The following is a 21,071-nucleotide window of genomic DNA, read 5'->3' on the forward strand; positions in this document are numbered from 1 at the left end:
TTCTGGTTTTCTTTTCATCCTGTGAACAGCACATGAGATAATTTGTCTCTAAGAAAAGACCTCAAGGAGGAAACAATGACTAAACCCAAGCTGTTACTTCACTGGCAACCCACAGAAGCACAAGTTCTAATCATAAACAAGATAGGAAAACAAAATTTAAAAAATCGACTAGAAATGTATTTAAGTGAAAACAGTCAAAATAAATGGAATGATTAGTGCTACAAGAAGAAGCATTATGTTTATGCAGGCAGGTGACAGGCACTAGAAGAACCTGTTGTTTACAGCTGCAAGACAAGTTTTAAAGTGGCCGACATTTGGAAGAGAAGTTAATAAATTGGAAAGTGTCAATTCCAGGAAACTTTGATGGGTCTGTGACAACAGAACAATCCCTCATCACAGTGAAAGGTCAAAGAGTACCCCAGGAGACCCTTAAACCATACCTATCAACATGGAAGCGAGTCAGGAGTAGCAGAATTGAGTACTGCTGTGCTCCACTCGGCAGCCGGATGACGTGGGACTGCATCGTTATCAGACCACTTCTGTCCAATACCCTCCTGTGATAATGAAGCTTTCCAGCATCCACTCTAAAGAAAAGATGGCAAGGTATCTATAGAAATAGGAACTTCTGCAGACAAATTCTAATTATCCAGTACCCAGAACACTTTACCTATATTACACATAGCCTTAATGACACATGCTAATTTTCAAAGTGACAACTCAAAGTTAGGAAGTGCCACACTTAAGAAAACCTGTGAAATTTATTGTCACAGTTAATTCAATTAAATAGAGAAATACCTCTGATTTTAACCTAAAGCCTTTAGGCACAGAGTGTCATGACATGGTTTGATGAGGGGGTTGAATCAGCATTGTAACCTCATGTCCTCCTTCTCCATCCTCTCCTTCTAACTTGTGGCTATGCTGCAGTCACTGCCCTCCTTGGAACAGCTCTGGGATCCAATTACCTCCTTGGTGAGCTGGCTTGGGCCACCAAACTAACAGAAAACCACCCATAAAAGTTTCCCCCTCTGTCCCCATCATCTTCGTTACCTACAAGAGCTCCCTAAGTGGCTAAAAACAACACCGGGTGGTGTGCAAGCCACAACCCACCCATGTCCTAAAAGCAGTGAATCTTTAGAGCAATGCTGGTATTGTCCAGAACTTCAGGACACATCCAGAAGTTAGCTCTTAGAAGATGTGTAATGCTCCTCCATCAGAAAAATACATGGCCTAGTTTGGGAGCTGGTAACTCAGGCTCCCTCTCAGTGGAGGAGATGTCACACAGGGAAGTGCTGTGGACAAAAGGTGGCTGTCCAAGAATTCCTCCAGAATGTGAGTAAGATATTTAGACAGAAATTTAGAAAAGGAAATGAAAATCATTTTTCAATCTCAAGTTTGAAGAAAAAGTTATTTAGAAAAAACAAGAACTTTCACAATAGAAACCTTTTTGGTGTATTGACCCACCAGACAAATTTTTGGCTGTGAAAATATCAGGAAGGGCAGTGAACTCAAGGATGAGACCAGTACAGTTCTGCCAAACAGACCCAAGCACTCCTGCTAGTAAGCATGAAGCACTACAACAGAGATGAGAGATCAAATATTCACAGGAATACTTAAAAACAACCTTGGATTGAATTCTCAGAGCAAGACACAAACTTACTTGAAAGCCCCACTGTGAAGGTCCCTCTGAAGCTCTCCCTGCCACCGAGCTCGGCCCAGACGCTCCAGAATGCAGTAGGAAAAGTCAGGGAGTTTCAAGTCAGGGTCCCCCTCCCAGCCTATCAAAGCTCTGTAACGCTGCTCCTGGGAAGCAACAATGACTAATTTCTCTCCCCATCTAAGAAACAGAAGGAAAAGTAATGTCTTGTTATTGGCAAAAACAGAGAGATCGATCCCTTTCTCTTCACAAACACCACTCTTGATATAATTTGTACAAACAGCAAGGACTAAATTTTAGAACTTACAAGTATTTTAATGCCAGATATAAGGATTTCACTCACTTTTCAACAGCTTCTTTGTAAGTATAACAAGGCTGCAAATCCTTCTTCCTTATTTGATCAGTGATATCTACTCTCTCTTTAAAATACTGGCAGGAACCTTGTATGCCATCTTTATTATCCAAAATCATGTGGATAGGATAAATATCATCTGAAGAAACAGGATCTCTTTTGGTTTCCAATATTCCTGTCTCAAGGTCTATTTCTTCATATCTGAAATAAAACCAAAGCAAGGAGAAATACAAGATTGTCACGGACAATGCTGATACCTCTAGGAATTATCCTGGAAAAATGAAGCTGCTTTGAAACCTCTAAACTGGGAAAATATGAGGAGCAGAGCTGTACTCCTCAAGCACGATCAAACCTTTTCAGCATGCAGAAGGTAGAAGGAGGGAGATGCATTATTTAATCTTTGAAAGGTCAACAATGTGGTGGGAATAAGAGAAACATATAGTTCACAGGTAAGGAAAATGACAGGTAGATCCACCCTGATGACCAGGACATACAAATTCTACCTGCACCTAAGTAGCAAGCAGTCATTTGAATGGGAATCAGGCCAGGACTCATATACACATCTCCTAAATTATAGAATCATCAGCATTGGAAGAGACCTCTAAGATTATCCAGCCATCCTCCAGCACTACCACTGTGACCCCTAAAACCCATCACCCAGCGCCAGATCGTAAACACCTCCAGGCATGGTGTCTCCACCACCTCCCTGGGGAACCTATTCCTAAGCCTGACCCCCCAAACAGTGAAAATTCTTTGTATAAGACCTAAACAGCGGCTCAGAGCCACCCTCGGCCCTGCCTGCTGTCCCCGGCTACCGAAGTACTGCTGCAGCAAAGCCTGGGCGAGAACGGGCAGCCCGGCCACCGGGCCGGGTTTAGCCGGCAATGAGTCCGGGTTTAGCCCCTCAACCACGCCGGGTTTAGCCCGGTAATCAGGCGGGTTTATCCCGACGACCAAGCCCAGGTTTCGCCCAGCAACCAGCCCCAGGTTCTCCGGCGGGAAGGGGCCGGGGCCGCCCGGTCGCTGCCCTCACCGGTCGTGCAGGCGGAGCGGCGGGCGCGGCCGCGGCAGGAGGTAGAAGCGCACGTCGGGCTGGGCGCTGAGCGCGGCCCAGAGCAGCTGCCGCGTGTCGGGCTCCAGCGGCAGCGGGAAGGGCGGCGAGCGGGCGGCCAGGCGCTGCCAGAGCGCGGCCGCGGTGATGCCGTCCAGCCCCTCCAGGGCCACCTCGTCCAGCAGCGCCCACAGCGGCTCCATGGCCTCCATCCCCGCCGCCGCTTCCGGGCCCGCGGCGCGCAGGAACTGACGGCGGCGGCGGCGCGACCGTCGCCAGGGAGACCGAGCAACAGGCCCGGCCCGGCCCGTGCTGCCGGGGGCTCTGTCTGCCCGGGGGCCGTGTCCGGAGTCAGTGTCTGCCCGGGGGCCGTGTCCGGAGTCAGTGTCTGCCCGGGGGCCGTGTCCGTGCTCCGTGTCCGGGGACTCTGCCCCGGGATCTGCGTTCGTCCTGGATCTCTTTCCCCGGTCCGTATCCGTCCGGGAGCTCTGTCCGGGGGTCAGTGTCCGTCCCAGGTCCGTGTCCACCTGGGGGCTCTGTCCGGGGTCTCTCTCCGGTCAGTGTCCATCTGGGGCCTCTGGCCCGGGTCCGTGACCGTCCTGGGGCTCTGTCCGAGGTCAGTGTCCGCCCAGGGCCTCTGGCTCGTGGCTCTGTCCCGGGTCCGTGTCCATCCGGGGCTGTGTCCAGGGCTCTATCCCGGGTCCGTGTCCATCTGGGGCTGTGTCCGGGGGCTCTGCCCGGTCCGTGTCCATCTGGGGCTCTGTCCCGGGTCCGTGTCCATCCGGGGCTGTGTCCAGGGCTCTGTCCCGGGTCCGTGTCCATCTGGGGCTCTGTCCCGGGTCCGTGTCCATCTGGGGCTGTGTCCAGGGCTCTGTCCCGGGTCCGTGTCCATCTGGGGCTCTGTCCCGGGTCCGTGTCCATCTGGGGCTGTGTCCAGGGCTCTGTCCCGGGTCCGTGTCCATCGGGGGCTGTGCCCGGGGCTGCCCCGCGCTCCCCGCAGAGCCGAGGCGGGGCCGGGCTGTGGCAGAGCTGCCCTGCGGTCGGTAAGAGACAAAACACGCCGTTCTCTCTTTGCTACAGAGCTCAACGACACGTGCTGCTGGCACATTTAAACTTCGAAAAGTGTAAGAGCACGCCCTGGCCCAACCTGCGGCAGCGGTGTGGTGAGGATTGCTGGAAAAATTCATGTTTCCTGAATGGCAAGCCAGGTAAAATGTTTAATTAAACACTTCAAATATATACAGCTTCAGCAGTGAACACGCTGTAGGATGAACTGACCTAACGAGTAGCAGCAGCTCAGAGAATTCCTTCCACAGCTGAGCTGTGCCCTAGGGTTGTCTTGCTTGCCAGGTCTGGCATTATAAACTTGTCATGGCATATGCCTTCTACTTTTAGTTTTTTTGGTTCTTCTGTAGGTTATGAAGGGTTCTGAAAAATGAGTAAAACAACTACTGTTTCCTCTGCTCTTCAGGAGCTTTATTTACAGCCCTGACAGCTTTATGCGTGGTTGAAAGAGGAATGTTTTTCAGTTTATAGCCTTTTCTTCTCGTGAGGGTGCAAAACCAGTGGTACTCCATAATAAATCATTCAGCGTGACCATTATATTCTCATTTCAGGTTTATGTTAAGACATGGTGACTGACTTTGATGAAAAACACGACGAATATTTAATATCCCTTCAGCAGAGAAACCGGTAATATTCGCATTTGTTACCACTTTGGGTATGAAATATTTGTTGTATTGTTATCAAATATCAGCAGCTGTGATGCAAAGTCTGACTTGCTGTGCCTTAAAACATTCAGGTGTTTCTCTCTTCTTCCCTTTGTTTGCTAAAAGTTCTTATTTCTAGACGAGATCACAATGTTTCTTCAGCATTTAAAATATAAATACATTTATTAATAAAATAGTTACTTTTTCCACAATGACAGGGAAGATTTTTGTTCATAGAGCAAGAGGTTGTAGATTCAGAAGGAAGTGGCAGCTCATGCTCCGTGAGGATGTAGTTACGAGGCACAGTTGTTATGTTGTCAGAAGTACAGAAAAGTGGGAAATAAGGACAGCCAGGTTGCCTTTGCAAACTCCAATGTTTTTCAAACAAGTTTCAAACATTTCTTTTCCTCTTTGTTCATGTGTTCCTGTCACTATACCCTGGAGAGATGAACTTCATATCTTATTTTAGAGAGTCTACAGAACTTTCTTTCTGGATTCCTTCCTTTTCGAATTGAATTATATAACAAACTGGTTTGGTAAAAAGAGCTTGAAGGGCACAATTGTGTTTAAAAAACCAGCCAATTTTTGTGGCCACAGGTTTCCTATACAGTATCCTTAAGCAGTTTTGGAAGAGGATAAAACCAGTTTATTTAATGGTTAAACCAACTTGCATCCTTGGTATCAGAGCTCTAATTCTGGCTGCCGGGGATGTGCTCTTGGGAAAAGGTGGCTTGTGTCACAACACAGACACATGGGGGACTTTGGCCTGTGGATTGACCCATCCTGGAGTCAGAGGGAAACCAGGGGAATTCACAAAGTGTCACCCATATGATGCCAACCTCCTGGTCTGCATGTCACCTCACCAAAGGAGTTAGCATGGACTGTGTATAACTCATGGTGAAAGGAGAGAAAATGAGAGTTGGAAGAGGGAGAGCAGCTGAAACTGAGCCCATGGATGGGCATTATTTTGATATTATTTTAACCAGCATTTAATTTTCTGTTATCTCTAACTGCAGTATTGGCTGGGGGCTTTCCACCTCCAGTTTGAAAACACAAATTATCATTTTTATTCTTGAAAAGAGATGAAAAATTTTTAAGCTTTTTGAAATTTCAAGTGAAATTCTTTACAATTCTTAAGAAGAAAGCTTAAATATGCAAAATACCAAATGGAAAAAATAATGTGAAATAAGAAATAACATGGAAAAAACTCAGAAAGGAAAAGCTTGGTCAAATTTAATCTGTCACATTGTGTGGGTGCTCATACACATGTTACAGAGCAGGAACAGACCCTAGAAGATGTATTCTGAAAGGGTTCCTTGAACTGGGAACATATTTTTCAGCTTTATGTCATGGTGTGTTGTTGTATTTATTGAAGATCTGACCATCTGTGTATGCGCTGTGCAAGGATGAATTATTGGCCTTTCTCCTTCAGGCTGCAGGAGCGGTTAAAAAGAAAAGATCCCGTGCAAATCAGACTGGAGCAGTTGGAAAAAGGATTTTCTCTGTATGTGAATGGAGCTAACTCTGAGCTGAGAAAGTACTCCAGGAAAATCACCCCACGCAGCTGCCTGAGAAACAGGCCCAGACCCAGCAGGACAAAGGGTGAGTGCCCTGGCAGCCTGGCAGGGCTGCACCAGAGCTGGAACTCAGTCAGAGAGGTCACTGGGATCCAGGGACAGCACCACTGCAGCCTGGTGGGATGAAATTCCATGGAAATCGGAGTGCTTAAGCTGGTTGTGTGTAAGGAATAGTCTCTGCAACACCCTATCAATTTTTCACTTGATCCCTCTTTAATTCCAACATTTAACTTCCCTGCCTCTTCATTTGTTAAACAGCTCTAAGTAAAAGTAGAAGATTAGAAATGTATATAAATTGTCAGGGGAAAATAATGATATACCTTTGACACATAACACCATTAAGAGGATTTAAGATCTGATGGACTTCAGTGTTATCCAAGCTTGGTGTCCTCAAGACAAATGACATTTGATGACATAGACTGTAATCAAATTATATCCAGTAATAGCTTCATTAAGCTCATAAATTACATTTAAGCTATAATAGTTGTCTTAAAAAGATAGCTAATCTTTATTTAAATATTTGAAGTGAAGAAAATCGACCATTTTTTTCCCAGTGATTAGCTGGCTTTATGGAAAAATGGGTATTTTGTTTCTAATTTAAGTCTGTCATCGAGAGCAGTGCAGTGACAGGAATAATTTTGCATGCATGAAAGTATAAAGTATGAACTTACTGGCCTTCTAATCTATTTAGCATAATGAAAAGAAAGTTGATTTTACTAAATCCCTGCGTAAAGCAGTTTACCAGCCTTAATCAGTTATGTTCACACTTGCTACAACCTGTCTCAGAGTTTTTTTTTAATGTATGATAGCCTGCTTAAGCTTCATTTTCACCTAAAATGAGGACAAAGAGTTAAAAAAGTTACCTACTATGATAATTTATTGATTGAAAGTTTATTAATCTCAACAATACCGGAAACAAACTTTTCTTGCAATACCTGTTCCAACCATGGCTCTAACTTCATCTCCTTCATTGTTTTCCTGCTACACTGGGCACATACTACTTGTTTGCAGGCTTAGGTGTGTTCAGCTTGTATAATTTCCTGCAGGTTGCATGGGATGGTGATGAGGAATCAGCTTGTCACCTGGCTCCACTGTTCTCGGTGAAAGTGAAACTTTTTGTATAATGATGTAAAAATGGTCATGTTCTGGGAAGTGGTGGAAATTGGCTGCTCTGTCACACAGGGCTGATACATCTTCAGGTAGCTAAAGAGGGTGTAAATCAACATCTTGGACTTTTTGCTCTAAAAATCGGAAAGGGATATTTTGGCAGCAGCTCTAGCGGAACTCTGTCAAGAGAAATTTCCTCATAAAGTCCTGCTGTGCAGTTGTTATATCTCAGCTTAACTAAAATTCTTTGTTTGTATGGTCCCTTAAAGCCATTTGCTTCAGTCAAGGTAGAATACACGTCTTAGGGATCTCTGAAGACTGCAGTTGCAGTCTCTGTTCCTTTCCTCAACTCCATCTATCAGAGACTGTAGCACCAGCTCTGCAGAAGCTAACTCAGTGTGTTTAACTCTGCAGTGGTGTTGTTTTAAACCTATGAAGCTGCAGTGAAAGATACCAACTGAACCATCATCCTGTCATTTTTCCTCCTCCATTTGGTTTTGCCACTGGAGTCCAGAATGAGAGTCACTGCTGGTCTGTATGAGCTTCTTGCCTAGGAGTTCTACCTTAGCAATTTTGTGGTCTCTTTCATTTCAAGGTATTTCTTCTCAATGATTGAATATGATTTTACTTACAGGAATGATTCCTAGCTGAGATACAGCACTGAGTTTTTTTCCCTATCCATCTCCCATGAGAGTTATTGCATCATTTATTACTTCTAAAGCATCCATCTATAGGATTAGTCTTCACTGAAAAATTAGGAATGGGAGGTACTTAATAATCCAGAACAGGCATAAATCCCTCTTTCTGGTTCCTGAAAGTGTCATCATAAATCTGTTTGTCAGGACTGTTTGCTTTGTGTTCCCTAGGAGTAATTACTGATAATAGTGATTGATAAAGGTTTTATGCTTAGGATTGGTAATGAATTAAAGGAAATGATGGGTTGGAAGGTAATGAAGCTGGGCTCTAGGTGTGTTGGCATTTCTTTGGGTCTATAGCCCACACATGGTTTCACAACTCTGTTTGTTGTTCCAGTGAGTGTCTGTGTAGTCACAAATATGTGGCTTGAGGATAATGTGGGTCTCCTTGGATTAGGTCTAGTGTTTTGAGGATGTACTTCTCAGTCCTTGCCTAGTCAAATAGGCACTGACAGCTCAAATCTCTGAGGGAATGACACCAGTGGAGCTGTTCTGTGTGCCCAAACAGGTACTGGTTGGTATTCACATCCCATCTGTCCCATGGGAAGGATATCTTTGTTCCAAAGTAATGTTTGTTGCACAGATGACTCCTTCAGCTGCATCAGCCTCTGCCTGGGATTTCAATGACTGTTTTTCCTGGCTTAGAGAGACCTGGTCACGTGAATGCATCACTAAGTAGAACCATGAAAGCACAGAACTGGGAGGGACCTCAAAGCTCATCTTGTTCCAGCCCTGCCATGGGCAGGGACACCTTTCACTATCCCAGGCTGCTCCAAGCCCTGTCCAACCTGACCTGGAACAACTCCAGGGATGGGGCAGCCACAGCTTCTCATTGGCCTTCAAGAAGGCCAATGGCATCCTGGCCTGCATTAGGAATGGTGTGACCAGCAGGAGCAGGGAGGTCATTCTCCCCCTGTCCTCGGCACATCTTGAGCGCTGTGTCCAGTTCTGGGCCCTCAGTTTGGGAAGGACGTTGAGACGCTGGAGCGCGTCCAGAGAAGGGCAACGAGGCTGGTGAGGGGCTTGGAACACAAGCCCTGTGAGGAACATTTCAAGGAGCTGGGGTTGTTTAGCCTGGAGAAAAGGAGGCTTAGAGGTGACCTTATTGCTCTCTACAATTCCCTGAAGGGAGGCTGTAGACAGGTGGGGGTCGGTCTCTTCCACCGGGCAGCGCTGACAGAACAAGAGGACACAGTCTCAAGCTATGTCAGGGAAGGTACAGGTTGGCTATCAGGAAAAAAAAAAATTTCACTGAAAGAATAATAAAGTACTGGAATTGTCTTCCCAGAGAGGTGGTAGAATCACCATCTCTGGATGTGTTTAAAAAAGACTGGACATGGCACTTGGTGCTGTAGTCTGGTTGAGGTGTTAGGGCATACATAGGTTGGACTTGATGATCTTGGAGATCTCTTCCAACCTCATAATTCTGTGATTCTCTGGGCAGCCTGTGCCAGGGCCTTACCACCCTTACAGGGAATATCCAATCAAACCCTCCTCTCTGTCAGTGTGAAGCCATTCCCTCTTGTCCTGTCACTCCATGACTTGTAAAGAGTCTCTTCAGCCACTGGAGCAGTTTTTGGATTAAGTCCTCAGCAGTGGTAGCATGAGCCCTGCCATCTTCCCCTTTCCTACTCACATTTGCAGCACACTTGAGGGGCTTCTGGGCACTTCCTTTGAAGAGATGGAGTCTCAGAGAGTACAAGGGAAAGGTACTTCCAGTTCTCTCCCAAAGCAGTGACTGGATCCAAGCACACTTCTCACAGTGTAAGCTCAAGACAGTTCAGTGCCAGCAGAGCAATCAGCACCAATGCTGGCTCAAAGGATTTCTGGTGTTCCTTGGGAATAGCCTATTGGAGTAGCAGGAGCTGTGGTTGGGAGGGCTGTTTCTCTTCCCTGGAGCAGTGCATTCCTTTTCCCCTCTGTGTTTAGTCCTGTTTGGGCCTCTGAGACAGAGAGCTACTTTGTGCTGGAGCAATAAGACAACATCCTGCAATGCTGTGATCACTCCAAATGGACAAAAGCAAACACTTCCCCCAGGATGGTCCTGCCCTGGGCCTGCTCCCTCCTGTCTGCTTGGACCAGCTTTTGTGCAATCTCCTGGTGAACCAGATTGCCCAAAGGCCTATAACTAAAAGGAATATTTTATGTTTTCCCACAGTCAAGACTTGGCATGTCAGTTCTTTGAACAGTCACTGCACAGGTGCATGTAGGGTTGTCCAACCCCCAAAAAAGAAAATATGGTTTTGAGAGCTGCAAAGAACAACCTGATTTAATTCTGAAGTAAGCCCTGCTTTGAGTGGAAAGGCTGGGCTTGGTGAGCCCCAGAGGTTCCTTCCAAATGAAATCTTCCTGTGATTCTATGACCTTTGTAGGACAATAGCTTCTTTTATTGGTAGTGCCAGTTCCTGCAGCCTTAGGGTGACCATTAAATTATGGCTTAAAGAAAAAAGGTTTTGCATCAGCTGTTTTTCTCCACTGAGAAGAAATGGAAGCTGTAAATCTGTCTTGGCCATAGGAAATGAGATGCCTTTATTTAGGATGCTGCTGTGACTGTTGGTGATGCCTTTGTTCCATCGAGGACGCTGATGTGACCTGCAAGTTGTTTGTCTCTTTCTCTCAATCAAATCATCTTCTCAAAAATCCATTGTTCCACTCTAAGTTGGGGCCTTTTCCAGCACAGAGACCCTTAGTTCTCCTTGACCATACAGAGAATTTTTGCAGAAGCTCTTGAACCAACTCTTCCTTGCCTTAGGAATGAAGGATAATGGTTGTTTGTCCTTCATTTATGGCTTATACATGAAGAATCCTTCTCTGCACAGTATGTTAAATACCCAATACATTCTGTTTAATCTGCCAATGCCTTATGTTTCCTTAATTTTGAGAGTAAATACACACAATTCCTTTGTAAACCCAGCATATCACCTGTTGTTCACCAGAACCCTGTCTGTCAGTCCACCTTTGGTAGTTGGGTTCTGGGCTCAGTTGGCTTCCTCAGACAGGTTACTTTCTACCCAGCTGGGGGTCAGAATGATGTGTACCCCTCTTCTAGAATGTATTTCTATATTTTCATCTCAAAAAAGGTGGGGCTTCCCCTGATGTTAAGCTATTGTATCTTAAAAGAATTTATTCTCTTAAAAACACTTGATGATAACTGTCCTTGAAGAGGTTCAAAATTCCTGCTGCTAGAACTGGCCAGGATCTGATGTGGGATATCTTTGCAGCTGTTGATTCCATTCCCCTGTCAGATTTACTCTTCTGTCCTCAGCTGGGGGGAAAACAAAAACCCACAAACCCACAAACAAAGACGTCTGTTTATTGTCTAATATTGTATTTCTGCTTTCTCTCTCCTGTCTTCTAATCCTTGTGTGTCCCTGCTGAAGAAGGAGCCCAGCTAGAAGAGAGTGGGCTGCCAGAACACAGCCCTCAGACTGCCCCAAGCAAGATACAACGCAGGAATTGGCTTCAGGTATGGGGCAGGTGGAAGAAATGGGCCTTTGATTCTTAGGATGCAAATAACTGCAGGGGAAATTGGTTGCAAGTGGTACAGAGTGGGCAGCTGGGGCTCTCTGAGTGGCTTGGGCTGGATACTGACAACATGAAATGTTACCCTGCCCAGATATGTGTGTGTCTGGAAGCCTAAAGAGGCAAATCTCATTGAAAGGGTTTGCTTTCAGTGACATTCATCACAGAAACTTTTATAGCCTGGACATGAGTGGCTCAAGGTGTCCACCAGCAGAATAGCTGCTGCTGGATAGCTCTGATGGCACCCTAGGCAATTTATCTAGTGCAAGGGATGGAGAAACTCATTTTGGAGACAGATCCCTGCCTGTTACTGCTGTCCTCCACCCTGCAACAGGATTGAGGGACAAAGAAATGTAATTTGCATAATTTGAGTCATAATTTATGATAAATTCTTGTAGATCATAAGAGAAAGAAATGCATATAAATAAAAATATCCTATCTATAAGAAATTTGAAGCCATCAGCTCCACAGTTGTTGCTTCACCAGAAAAATCTCAGAAGAGAAACCTGTTTTCTTTTAGCCTAAAGAAGGATCTGAGTTAACTTGTCAAGAACTTAATTAAAAGAATAGATGTGAATTCAGAACAGTGGAGAGGTGTCACCCAAGTAATTACACTACTTGGTTAGCCATTGGCCTGGCTGGATGTCCAGTCTATGCTTGAGTGATGGGATCAGAGGATCAAGTGTTTGTGCTGTGCAGGTTTTCTTTTCTTTCAGAAAATACTTCACATTCAAGCTTTAAGGCTGCATTACTCTATTTACCACTCTTTCTGCTTAGTTGAATTCATTTTCTCAGCTTCCATTATGGCCTGTTAGTACTTTGTTGAATTTGCCAGATGTGTGGCTCTGTACTAAAACCTGGTTGCTACTTGGGACTAGCTTAGGGTGATTCCTTAAGTCCTTTATCCACTTGGATGGGAGGATAGGAGTTATTGCATCCTTATGAACAACTGGAGTTATTTAGCTAAGGAAAAGTGCAACCACAGACTGAGAAGGAGCTTGTGCCAGATAGCAGTTTCCTTTCCCAGTGATTTTCCATGGGGATTTTTTGGATATCTAGAGGACTCAGGAATTCCTGGCCAAACCTGTCAAACTTGGGCTGAGCTAAGGGATGCTGTGAAAGATGAGGAAAGATGGACTCACAGAAAGAATTCACCCAAATTTTAGGATATTCACTCTGGGATATCCCTGCCCCTGGCACTTAGAAAATGCTAGAGGAGTGTAGGAACAACAGAGAGCAAGGTTTAATATCACTGCCCACTCTGGGCTCAGCAGGTGGGGAGTTTAACCAGAGCTATTAAACCATAACTCAGAGGCCCAAAAGTGAGCTCAGGGAGGACAGAAACCTTCTGTGGAACAGAGGAGAAAAGCAGTGCTTGATCATGCTCTTGTTATGTAAAGTGTGATGGTTACTCTTTTAGTACTGCTGATACACAGAAGAAATCGAATTTCTTTGAACACTTCTTTTGACAGAAAACTGTGGCAATTAAAACAGAAGGAGGGGGTAAACTCTACATTAAACCATCTCTGCAGTACTCTGAAGATTTTGAACCTTATGAAAGCTTGAGTGTGGAGAGCAGCAGTGGTGATGATGATGGTCCTCTCTCCCAGGTACAGCTGGCAGCTGCCCTCTGTTGTTCATGGCAGTGTCATTTGAAATGTGATTGTGTCCAGGGATCAGCCTCAAAGCCCTCTATAGTGGTGTCTTCATTAGAGAATTTTGCTTTGATCAGATGTGACAAAAAGAAGGAAAAAAAAAGAAAAGTAAAGCTTCTTGAAAAATCAAGTCTCAATCAGCAACACTGCAAAATGTTAAACCTTATTTTTAGGAGGTGGCATATTGTCTCTGTTGGGTTGAATTGAGGTATTTCCTGCAAGGAGCCTCTTTTAGTTCACTTAATGCTTGTGCAAGTGAACATCACTCCTGGTTATCAGGTTAGAGAAAGCTAAAACAACAGCTTTTTGGGCCTTTAGGGTAGTCTTTAAATAATGATGCTAAAATTGTTGCATGTCATTGTTTTACCTAACAAAAATCAGACTATTTGAAAATGTTCTAATCAATGCAGTTGCTTTGCATCAAGGATTGTTGTTGTATTGACTGTGCAGCTTTCCATTTGATCACTAATTGCAGTTTGTTCTAGCACACTTCACAAATGTGAAAGAAAACTAATCAATGAACAAAAAATTATGAATGTTTTTCTGCCTAAGCAATTAATGACATAAATAAAGTTTTTCTTGTTAGTGGAGCAGCATCTATATATGAAACTGTTGACAGATTTTACCAGTGACATCAGACAAAATTCCCAAGCATATTTTCCTAGCTTGCATCTTTCTTTCATTCCTATGTTGCTCTTGCATTGATGATTATTTTTTGCTCTACAAACTGTTTACACTGATATATATTTATATCTTTTATGTGGTTTTAATAGGAAGCTAATAATTTCAAAACACTTTTTAATCAAGATGGAAATAATTTTGATTTATATAATGTGTTTTTTGACTGTCTTGTTACAGTGCAGATGCAGAGGTTTCAAAGGAGCAGAAAGCTTGTACAATTTCCTGTCAAAGAGCTGGAAATATTAGTTTTGACTCTCTTAAAGACATGCTCTATATCAAGGCTCAGGTTGCTTATAAACCCTCTTTTGAACCTGACTTTGTCTGCTCTTCGTAATATATTTCTGTCAACATGGATTTCCTAACAAGTGTGATCTGTAGGAGCTTGAAGCTTTCATTGCAAACTGAATATAGTCTGTCACAGTTCATTTGTACCTAAGGTAGCTTCTGGTTTTCATTTTATACAGTTTGCTTACCTATATTTATCTCAAAACTCTAATACCAACAAAGCAGGGGGAAATAAAGCATTTAAAGAGATGCAAGGTCTTTTCCTTTTGCATTCATGAAAGCACACAGCTCTCCAGCATCATCTGTGCTGTTTGTGGTGTGTGATGAGAGAGGCTGGGCAGTTTTTTCCACAGTAAATATCAAAATAGGTTATATTTTGCATAAAATCCTGTTACAGTGTGTCCACTTCAAAAAACTCAGTGCAAGCTGGGAGCTTAGCCCATTAGGGCCCGTGTCTTTTTCTGCTGGTTTTTGAAGTACAGATGTGAACAAGGCAGGACTATTATCATCTAACATATGCTTGAAAAGGAGTTGCTGCTACATGAGCTTGACAGTCTTGTGAAGACACCTGGAAATTCTGGATTGCAGCTACTCTTCAAATAGCAAGGCACAACTGTGAGACTGCACAAATATATGCCTTTGCTCTCCCCGTTACTTGCTTTTTGTAACTTATTCCTAAAAATTGGTTTTGCACATAAAAACTCCTTGGCCTACCGAATGTTCCTGCTGGATACGGATGAGAAGGAGCACAGGAGTTGTAGGATGATTTTTCTTTACAGGCCCTCATCAAAGGAGGCAAGACATGACATAGGAATGAGAATATTTTTAGCTGCATCACAGCTCTGAGTTCCTCAGAAGATTTTTCTTTTTCCTGGAGAGGAACTGGCAGCCACTGTGGTTTATTCTAAAATATGAGTTTGAGCTTTTCTGACAGATGTGTTTATATTGTAGCAGGAATTGAGAAGCAGCTTGCAGCACAGTGTGGAAGAGGAGAGGATGGAAGAAGACTCCCTTAGTGATGATTATGACTCTGTTGAAGAGGATGTGTTTTCAGAACCATCTCCCACTGAGGAAGCAATTACAGGCTTTGAAGGCCTTCAGCTGGATAGCAGTGGGGCACTGCAGAAGGAAGGTTCTGAGCATCAAGATGCTGGGAGAGGCTCTGGCCTTGATTCTGGTGCCCCAACTGTGCTGGAGTTCAACCAGGATCAAAGCAGTAAGTCTGTGTCTTTCCCAATTCTTTACAATAATCATTCTTGGAGGGAATTGCTTTTAAGGTTGATTATTTGGAGTTACTCCATACCCTCCTAAGTTCTCATGCTCTTCAGCAAACCTGTTGTTTTGATCTCCTGATTTTGGACACTTGCATCCTTTTGTACTTCATTAGGAACTTTTTGGCAAATCCAAAGATATAGACCTGGTTACTGCACCTGCATCAGCAGCTCTAGACTTTTGAACTAAGAGTGTCTCAGACTGTCTGTGAGATTTCTCAAGAAATTACCATGTTTTTAGATATATTTTTGAACTGTTTTTGCAGTAATTCAGGCAGCCAAATCTTCCCAGTCTCACCTTTATTTCACATCCTGGGTGCTGGATGCCTGTCCCAGTGTGTGTTCATTCCTGGTGATTGACATGAGCCACTTCTTTTGTCTCTTTCTGTCTTTGGAGACCTCAGTGTCCAAACCCACAACCAGTCATTAGGTCTCAAAGATGATTTAACAAAGGGTGAAGAGTTCAGGCAGAAACCAGACCTAAGCCTACCTTCAGCATTGCTCAGAATTCCCTCCCTGCTCATTTCCGGTACAGTAATTGGTTTTGGTTTTTTGGTTTTGTTTATTTTACTAATTCCTTTTTATTTTTCTTTCCCTAATCTGTAGTTAATTGCATACATTGAGAGAAACAGTCTGGGAATAAATTAAGTAGAGGAATGTTCCTTTCATTATCATAGATGTGAGTGGAGTGTGAATGGGGAGAGGGGCAGGAGAAGAGACAGGAGCAGGGGATGGAAATGCAGTGAGAACAAAATCTCTGGGAAAGTGCAGGACTTTTTGTCCAGAGAGAAATTTCAGAGCTGTGATGGAAAAAATAGAGGCATTAATAATTCTCAAATCAAAAAGAAGTACTTTTATGGGCTATTCTAGGCAACTCTCTCCCCCTCTGAAACTTCTAAACAAGACAACATTTGTGTCTGTATTTTAAGAATTTACTTTGGTATAACTGTGTTAACAAATGACTCAGGACTTCTTTAATATTTTTGCTTTTCTTGACCATAATGCAGGTAAATATCTGGCAGAGATATCTTGGTACATTATAATACTATTTTTATTTTGTTTCACTGAGTTAGTGCCAGCCATCCATATGGGCTTCTGCATCAACAGAACAGTGTCAGTGAAAGGGAGGGAAATATTCACTTTTAACTATGCCAACATAATTAAAGTGGCAAAACTTTAGCATTTAAAATCCAATAAATTTTCCTGGGCCGGCTGCTTCCATGTAACTTCAAAGTTTATTATTTCTTTTTCCTTTTCATCTTTCAGAAGTGAAGCCAGTGCAAGTTCTCTCAGCCAAAAGAAAGGACAGTGCTGAAGTGTACATTCCTGTCAAACCAGTCATGCTGAAAAATAAAGGCACTCGGCCACTCTCTGCTGAGTTCTTGCACCAGGACAGACATGAATCAATGTATTCTAGTAAGAAATAAGAATATATTATGTCAATAAGGAGAGTTTTCATGCTTTTTGCCCCTCTGGCTCAGATGCAATTTTAGTACACATCTGTCATTATATGAATTTTTTAGCTGTCACTCCCCTGCCTGTTTTTTTTTTTTTTTAAAGTGGGATTCTCTGTGCTTTTGTTGTGGTTTTTTTTTTAACACTTCAAATGTTCTGACTTCAGTGAAATTATGATAAAGTGTAAAAGCCTGTATACTTTAATCTTCTGCCACATCTTTACTATCTTCCTTCTCTTTTTGCTTCCATGGCACAAGATTTTCCCTCTCCCTTTCAGTCCTTGTTCAGTACTTGCTCTGTGTTTCCCACTTCCCTCATGGAGGTCTATTCCCTGTGGTATTAATGGAAATGTCTGTTCTCCCAGTCAGCAGTTGATGTTTGGTGGAAGAGTTTAACACAACACATTTTTAGCAATACAAAATGCAGAGTTCTCTACCACAATAAAGGCCCAGTTTTTCACAGCATGACAAAAGAGCCCTGTGGCTGCTTGGGACTGTAGTTGAATTACACCTTGAACACTGAGATCAGTCTGCAGTGCTGAGTATCTAGGATCATACTGGAAAATATTTTTCTTGGACTGGAGAACATAATTTGAAGCCACTGCTGCTTATTCTAAAAATCTGCTGCTAAGGTGTGGTCTTTACCTGGGGAAAAACCCCAACAAAACACAGCACACCCCAAATGCAGGGGCTGAAGTTGTGACTGCAGTTGTAGTTCAGTGCAGTCCTTAACTGAACAAGTCTGATCAGCTTGAGTTTTGGAATGTCTGAGGTGAAGTTTTCAGACCTGCCATACTCTGTAGTCAAGCTGCTCTTTTCAAAAAAACAGAATCCAGATGTGTCCCAGGAAAGCAGTGGTTTTGAAAAGCCAAATAATTAGTTTCTTAATTAGCAGAAAATGAAACAGAGAAAAAGAAGTTAATTCTTTTTGGCTCCAGAATAAATCCCCTTTGTAGCTTCTGAGACCCTCACCCACCATCTGTTGAAGCAGATGTTGCTTTGACTTCCCAGAGATGTATGCAGCATTTTCTCAGGTTATAATAGTGCTGGGTGGAGCTGTTTCTGTCCAACTGCTGTGATAAATCCTAAATGAATTTCATTTCAGGGGGATGAGACAGTACAGAAGAATAAGCAGGTCTTTATTCCATCCCTGTTTTTGCAGAGATGACTGATGCTTGTTGAAAGTTTTCATGGGTATATGTGCAAGGAGTGAATGCACACAAATCTCAGCTCAGTCTGACCTTCTTGGCTTTTCATGTTACTTGCACTGTGCTCTCCTCCCTGCAGCACTGAGAGCACTCTGGCACTTCAGTATTTCCCCTCACCCTAAATGTTTGTACAACTTCAGTCTCTTCTCTTCCCTTGACTTTGAAAGCCCTCAGATATAACTGCTGTGCTTCTCTTTTAGTCCAATCTCACATCATCTGTTGCTAAATTTGATTTCCTTTCTTTCAAACCTGTTTCTAGGCTTTGATGTTTCTGTTTCTCCATGAAGTTTGGGAAGATTGGGATTCGTGTGGGCATTGTGATGACTGCTTAAGTGATAAGGTCATTTATTTTGCCTTGTAAATAGCAACTCCTGACTCCCCTTGTTTTGCTAGAAGTCTCTGGGGATTCCTCCAAAATAGCTGAACACCTCAATTAGAAATTCCTGCTGTGCTTCAATTATATATACTTCTTTTCAATGGACTATTACAAGGCATTTCCACTAAATACCAGAACAAAGCAATCTAAAAGCATAAAAATTATGTTTCTCATTTGTTGGTTTTCCTCTTCTTACGATGCTGTTTTAACTGTTGCCCAAAGAAGATGTGACTTGGAATCTTAGCATAAAATCAAATTGGGGGAATTCAGCTTCATTTGGGATGGTTATAGACTGCTTGCAAAGCCCTTTGTCAGTAACTGAATGGGAAGTTTCAGATGTTGGAATGTTCTGTACTTGTATGTCCTGAAAAAAACGAGTATTTCTTCCCTTTTTTTTTGGTCCCAGAGCCCTTAAGTCGACCAGAAACATCCCTTTCAGTAACCAGGAAGAGTGTGTGTGAGAAGGATCCTGACTTCTCTGTTTCAGCTGTTGTTCAAGCAGTGCAGATTGAGAATGAATTCTTGCAGGGAGATCTGCAAAGGCAAGCAGTTACCACAAACCCCCAAAAGGTATGGCAAAAAAAAGAGAGCTGTTTGTTCAACGAGCAAAACCCCCATGAGTTATAATCTTTTTACACATTAGGATTGTGTATGAATGAATGGTGATGCCCCCTAAGTGTAATTTAATTTGTATTATTCTTCCAAAGGGTTGTTTCCTTTAATCTGCTTCCTCAGGATGGCATCCCACAGCTCCCTCTTGATTACAGGGATCACTGAGCAACTGATAGAGCAGCCATATGATGTGTCTATACAATCAGATGCACAGCTGCAGGCCCACTTGAGCCATTTTCATCCTGCAAGCTTCTGAAACAAGGCAGTGTGTGATTTCCATCCCAATAAATCCTGCCTTCCTCCAGGACTCTTTATTATGGACACTGCTCCCTGTTAGTGCATGCTCTGCTTTTGGAGCAGAGCTGTCCTGTACACTGCTAGATCTCACTGAGGATGAGCTGGGGAGGGTTTTCTGCCCCAGTGTGTGTTCATCTCTTACCTCCAGAAACCATGTTGAAAACCAATTAAAAACTCATAAGCAAGGAAGTCAACAAAAATCAACAAAAAAGTTGAGCAGAGTCAGAGAAAGAGCCCATAGCATTATAAGAATGCAGCACTTTTCCTCTGTTTTCTCTTAGGTAGCTTACTGATAGCTCTTTATTTTAAAAAATTAAAAAATTATTTTATGCTAATAGAATTGAGAGGTTTGGGGATTTTAAAAGACTTGATGATTTTGGAGGAGAAAGTCTAGTAGACCTGTGTATACCAAATGAGATGATATATATTTATATATATCTATATTATATATAGATCTATTTGTAAGTGTCTGTGTGTGTGTATTTTCTAGTCCTCAGAGTTTGCTTCTATGTTTTCTTCCACATAGAAGATCAAGCTCCAAGCTCAGCTCTTTCATTGTAAATCAAGACCAATTCCATTAAATGTGCTTTAATCCAGGGATTGCAGATTGATGCTGTGTAGTGAGAACAATCTGAATGAAGCATGTTCATCTTTTTCTTACTTAGGAGACATTTTCTGTTTCATCTATTCTTTCTGCAAAGACTGAACCTCCAGAAAAACGCCAGACAAGGACTACAGTCACCAGAGCTGTGGAGAGATTCTGCCCTTTTGGAAGCAGGTATATATTTATCTATATTTGCTTTAGGATAACTTTTTTAAGAGAGATTTTTTTTTAGAATGCCACCAGTCCAATTACTACACCTGATAATCTACAAATACTTGAGACAGCTGTGCAAGTAGCAAATCAGGCAGTGCAGCCTTGGGCCAGTTTCTGTGGAGCAGGATCTGCCAGCATCTCACTTTATGGTCCTCAGAGCACCTCTGCATTCTCTGCTCACACTGCCTCAGAACCAGCTGGGAACTGGAGTCCAGCTTTTCAACCAAACTCTGTGTATTTAAGGTGGAATGCTGCAAAAGTTGTCATTCGGTGTGTGGGTACATTTTCCTGCGAGGTTCATCCTCTCATCTCTTCACCTTTGTGCCAGCTATTTCTTAAAAATGCAGGAATTATGAGGAAATAACCCAGAATATGTTGTTTCAGACAAAAGAAGAGACTTCTGAAAGCCTTTGTGGAGCGTGGGAGCCATTCTGCCTGTGACAGTGACAGATCCCTGGCTGGTGGCAAAGCTGGAGTAAATTCCATGTGGAGAGAGAAGGTTTGTGCATATGTGCCCCATAATGGGTGCTTCCCAGTGTTACTGAAATCCATGCACATTGAATGAGCTGCATCCCTCAGTTCTGCCCTATGTCAAGTAATAAACCTTTGGCAGGGTAAGGAAAGAGAATTTATCACTGTTCATCAGAATGACAAAGGAATCAGACAAAGAACAGAGAGTTAGTTGCCTTCACTTCAGGCTTTTTAAGAGTGTTGATGTGTGGCAGAATTGGTGTAACCCAAAATGATT

The 21,071-nt window shown here is 43.1% G+C and overlaps 2 protein-coding genes across 13 annotated transcripts in view; one reads left to right on the forward strand and one right to left on the reverse strand.

The window, feature by feature from the left end:
- Nucleotides 1–3,326, reverse strand: part of GTF3C1 (general transcription factor IIIC subunit 1) — a 38,311-nt gene extending 34,985 nt beyond the window's left edge. For both annotated transcript variants that reach the window (XM_053957755.1, XM_053957754.1), the window contains exons 1-4: nt 3,040–3,326; nt 1,998–2,207; nt 1,658–1,834; nt 441–584 (exon numbers count right to left, since the gene is read on the reverse strand). In XM_053957755.1, the coding sequence (XP_053813730.1) occupies nt 441–584; nt 1,658–1,834; nt 1,998–2,207; nt 3,040–3,269 (761 nt within the window). In that variant the 5' untranslated portion in view covers nt 3,270–3,326. The remainder of the gene's footprint in view (nt 1–440; nt 585–1,657; nt 1,835–1,997; nt 2,208–3,039) is intronic.
- Nucleotides 3,327–3,428: 102 nt separating this feature from the next.
- Nucleotides 3,429–21,071, forward strand: part of KATNIP (katanin interacting protein) — a 55,747-nt gene continuing 38,104 nt past the window's right edge. For 2 of the 11 annotated variants that reach the window (XM_053957763.1, XM_053957767.1), the window contains exons 1-11: nt 3,439–3,572; nt 4,138–4,265; nt 4,674–4,749; nt 6,199–6,368; nt 11,529–11,611; nt 13,140–13,277; nt 15,243–15,504; nt 16,826–16,975; nt 19,004–19,167; nt 20,172–20,284; nt 20,708–20,822. In XM_053957763.1, coding sequence (XP_053813738.1) covers nt 4,688–4,749; nt 6,199–6,368; nt 11,529–11,611; nt 13,140–13,277; nt 15,243–15,504; nt 16,826–16,975; nt 19,004–19,167; nt 20,172–20,284; nt 20,708–20,822 — 1,257 coding nt within the window. In that variant the 5' untranslated portion in view covers nt 3,439–3,572; nt 4,138–4,265; nt 4,674–4,687. The other 9 variants (XM_053957756.1, XM_053957764.1, XM_053957758.1 and 6 more) reach the window with 8 other exon arrangements.

This window comes from Vidua chalybeata, chromosome 16 (assembly GCF_026979565.1).
Source record: "Vidua chalybeata isolate OUT-0048 chromosome 16, bVidCha1 merged haplotype, whole genome shotgun sequence".
NCBI lineage: Eukaryota > Metazoa > Chordata > Aves > Passeriformes > Viduidae > Vidua > Vidua chalybeata.